The following is a 3,487-nucleotide window of genomic DNA, read 5'->3' on the forward strand; positions in this document are numbered from 1 at the left end:
CCTCTGGCACCCTTTACTTGCCCTTTCTCAAAACTCATCAGTCTTTCAACAGCTCGTCCGCTGTGTCTTCTTCACTAGACCATGAGCTCCGTGAAGGTAGACACCAAGCCTGTCTCCTTCGTCCCAGGAACCGCCATGTCTGTCCCCTTGCCAGGAGGGCACCAGACTCAAGCAATAGCTGTTCAGTGAATGCATGTCTCAGAGCTTTTAAGGGTAATTCTCCAAACCAACTAGGTGATGATACCAGAAACAGGGGAAGTGAATGGGCTCTTCCTGCTGTGTCTCTCCCAGATCCAGCTGGGAAGCGGGAGGTTTGAAGGAGAAGCATTATGGAGGGGACTCTGGGTGAGGAATCTCAGCCTGGGAGCCAGGCCAGATGCTCCTTGTGAAATAGGAACATTTTCAAGGGAGGTGACCCTTTGCTGGAACCCCTCAATTCCAATGTGGTCGATAACTTTTGTTATGAGTGTGAATAATTCACCTGTGGGAAAAAATTAACTCCAACAGTAGTGCTATTTTCTTTTCATTCAAATCCTGAAATCCTGACTAATCTCAATTGGACTCAATCCAGACTGTACCATTTCTATAACAATAAATAACCTGTAACCACACCAGCAAAGCCACTCCTTAACAAATAAAGGAACAATAGGAACCTGAGGAATCTAGAGCCCCCTCCCCACAAATAATGATGACTTTGGGAAATAATTTGGTCTGAATTGTTGTTTAATGTAAGCAAATTAAACCTCCATATCTAAATGGCCTTGGCCTCTGGGTGTGTGTCATTTGGTCCATCTGTCTAAATCAGTCACTCGCTTACTTGAGTGCCTACCATCCTGAACCCTAGGGGCCAGTAATTAAAATGAAATACCTTTTTATCTACAGAGGTCTTATTGTCTATTTGGAGAGACAGACATGGAAAAGAATAAGTGAACCAAAGTGCTAGAGGAATGACAGGTATTTATAACTTTCAAATCCCAGGGATGCATCTAGGGCTCATGGAGAGGCATACCCTGAAGAATCAGGGGCCACCTCGAAAGCACCAGTCCTACACATTCTACACCTCTAGCATTTACTATTGGCTCATGGGTTCTCAGGTTCCCACATGACTTCATGTTTCAATGCAGTGTAGGACTGTCTTCTCAAAGTTTGCACACATAAATGCCAAAGAGTCAAAACTCTACTAATTATCCCAAACTTTGTGACTGTTTTTTTGTAACTACGTTACCTAGAAACTCCATATCGCTAGTGTTCTCAGAGTTCTTAAATTATTAAACACTGTTTAAGATATGGTTTGAATGACACCATTTCATGTCGTTTCTCTGCTCAAAGACTATGATCCTAGTGCCTGTGTTTCAGTGACTCTGTACTTAAAATTTCAACTTGGCCCTCTGTTACAAGAGACTTTTAGATTTCACATATCTAAAATTAAATCCAGCTATATTACTGGTAATGATTTTTAATGGTAAATTTATAAGGTATTCACTTACTTATATAAGTCTATCCATATGACCACCATGACTGGGGAAGGGACAGGCACGTGGTTGAGAGGGGGTCATAGGATGGTGTGGGATCTACCGGAAAGAAATACTGCCTTTCTTTGGCTCAGCAAGAGCCTGGGAAGTTGTGGGCCTACCCTTTGCTGTCAGCAGCAATCCTGCACCAGACACAGCCCAACATCAAAGAGAACCTGATGATGAACATAGCTGAATTCTAATATCCATCTAATATCATCCCCGCCCTAGGGCACCCTACACCTGGCCTCGCATGTGAGTGCACCTAAAATTCTTCTTTATGTTCTGGTTCATTAGTTAGATTGGATGTGCTCTGCAAGCAAATGAGACCCACCTGGTTAATTCTCACAAAAGGAACAAGGCAGGAAGTAACTGCTAAAAGGACACCTCTATGTCAGTCTGTGTTCCTTGGTTGCAGTCTATTTTCTTTTCCAGAGAGAAAACATATGGTCTGAGGTCCCATTTTATAAGAAAATAAATAAATTTTAATGAATCTTCTGCTTCTAGGAGATGTTCTAGGACCACTAATCAAGGTTCAGTACCATCACTTAGTGCAAAAAATTTTTTCCCTGAGATCATGAAGGCTATGCCTTTAGCCATGGAAATTCTCGCTCTACCAAAATTCAGGAGAAAACTGGAAACTGGAGTTTTAGTGGTCGAAGAGGCAGACATCTTGGGAGGAATTCCTGAGAAAAATGTTGTCATGTCAACCAATCCACTAATTAATATTTCCCTGGTTGTGAACTCCTATCCCTTCAATATCTCCAAACATTCTAGAAGGGAAAGTCATTTTATTGCATATAAAGAAACTTTATTACAGCTGTGTGCACAGCTTCTTGACTTTTGCAAACTACCAGCGAGACCTATCATGATGCCTCAGGTTCTGATAAAATGCAGAGCTAGTGAGGTATGGTTATCCTCTCTCCAGTGGCAGGTGGCAAAGAGAATCCCAGACATAGGGGATGAGAAAACATGGCTACCACATCGAGTGTGTAATCAGGCCTGCCATGTGTTTCAACATGGTTTGGAAGGAGAGAATTACTGGATTATCACCTCAGACCCCAGCCAAATCAACCCGCCATGGCATCAGGAAAACAGACATCAGCACGTGTCTCCCAGTCTGAAGGGGACAGCGTCCCACAGCCCCTCCTGGGGGCAAGAAGTCACATTCTGGGAAGAAGCCAGCTTGCTAGGATCTGCGGCCCCTCCACCCACCCATCCCCCTAAAATGGCACAATGAAAGGATTGTGTTCCCTACTGAGGACTTTCCCTTTTCAAAAATAAACAAGCAAAGTTCCCCTAATCTGACCCACATTCAATAGTGGAAGAAGGCAGCCAGTCCCGGGGTGGGGAGAGTGGGGAGGAGCCAGGCCTCAGGCAAACACACTTGGGGACGATGTGCAGGACTGTATGCAGGCCTCTGTGGGTGCAATAGTGAAAGGAAAGCTGCGCATTGCTGAGCTGTGGCACTTCCAGAGACATCATTCCACCAACACACGGTGCCCTTACTGAAGTTTCCCTCAGTAGTTCTGATAGGCCTTTTCTATATCCTTCAGGATTCTATGAGCATTATTCTGCAAAGCAAAGGAGACTTATCACTTCTGTGTCATCAGGGACATCATTCCTGGTTCTCTGGGATGTGGCAAAGGTAAACAAAGATGGCCTTGAGAATAACAAATATGACAATAGGGCCTCTGTCCCATTTCAACAGAATGTTGCCACAGATGATGGAAGACCCAAGACACAGGCAAGACTAAACAGCAGGCAACAATGTTGTATGTCTTGGCTTTTGCTAGTAAAAGCTAAGATGTATCTGAGACACTATTTTTTTGGAAAGAAAAAACACAGGAAATGGGATTAGGTTGGGTTGTGGAAATCTTCCACAGAAATCAGAGACAGTTCTCCTTTTACAGAATTAGAAAATGGTGAGGCTGTGGGGGCAAAGGGCTAGGCTATGTTATTATTTAGTCAGTGTT

At 43.7% G+C, this 3,487-nt stretch overlaps 1 protein-coding gene across 2 annotated transcripts in view; it reads right to left on the reverse strand.

Moving 5' to 3' along the window:
• PCTP (phosphatidylcholine transfer protein) overlaps positions 1 to 3,487 on the reverse strand; it is a 136,126-nt gene that overhangs the window by 58,190 nt on the left and 74,449 nt on the right. The window contains exon 6 of one of the 2 annotated variants that reach the window (XM_029928582.1): positions 2,061 to 3,085. The exons of the other annotated variant lie outside the window; for it this stretch is intronic. Coding sequence (XP_029784442.1) covers positions 3,032 to 3,085 — 54 coding nt within the window. The 3' untranslated portion in view covers positions 2,061 to 3,031. Of the gene's footprint in view, positions 1 to 2,060; positions 3,086 to 3,487 lie in introns of those variants that run through there. 2 annotated transcript variants of the gene reach the window in all.

Source organism: Suricata suricatta, chromosome 17, assembly GCF_006229205.1.
Source record: "Suricata suricatta isolate VVHF042 chromosome 17, meerkat_22Aug2017_6uvM2_HiC, whole genome shotgun sequence".
In the NCBI taxonomy this organism is placed as follows: Eukaryota; Metazoa; Chordata; class Mammalia; order Carnivora; family Herpestidae; genus Suricata; species Suricata suricatta.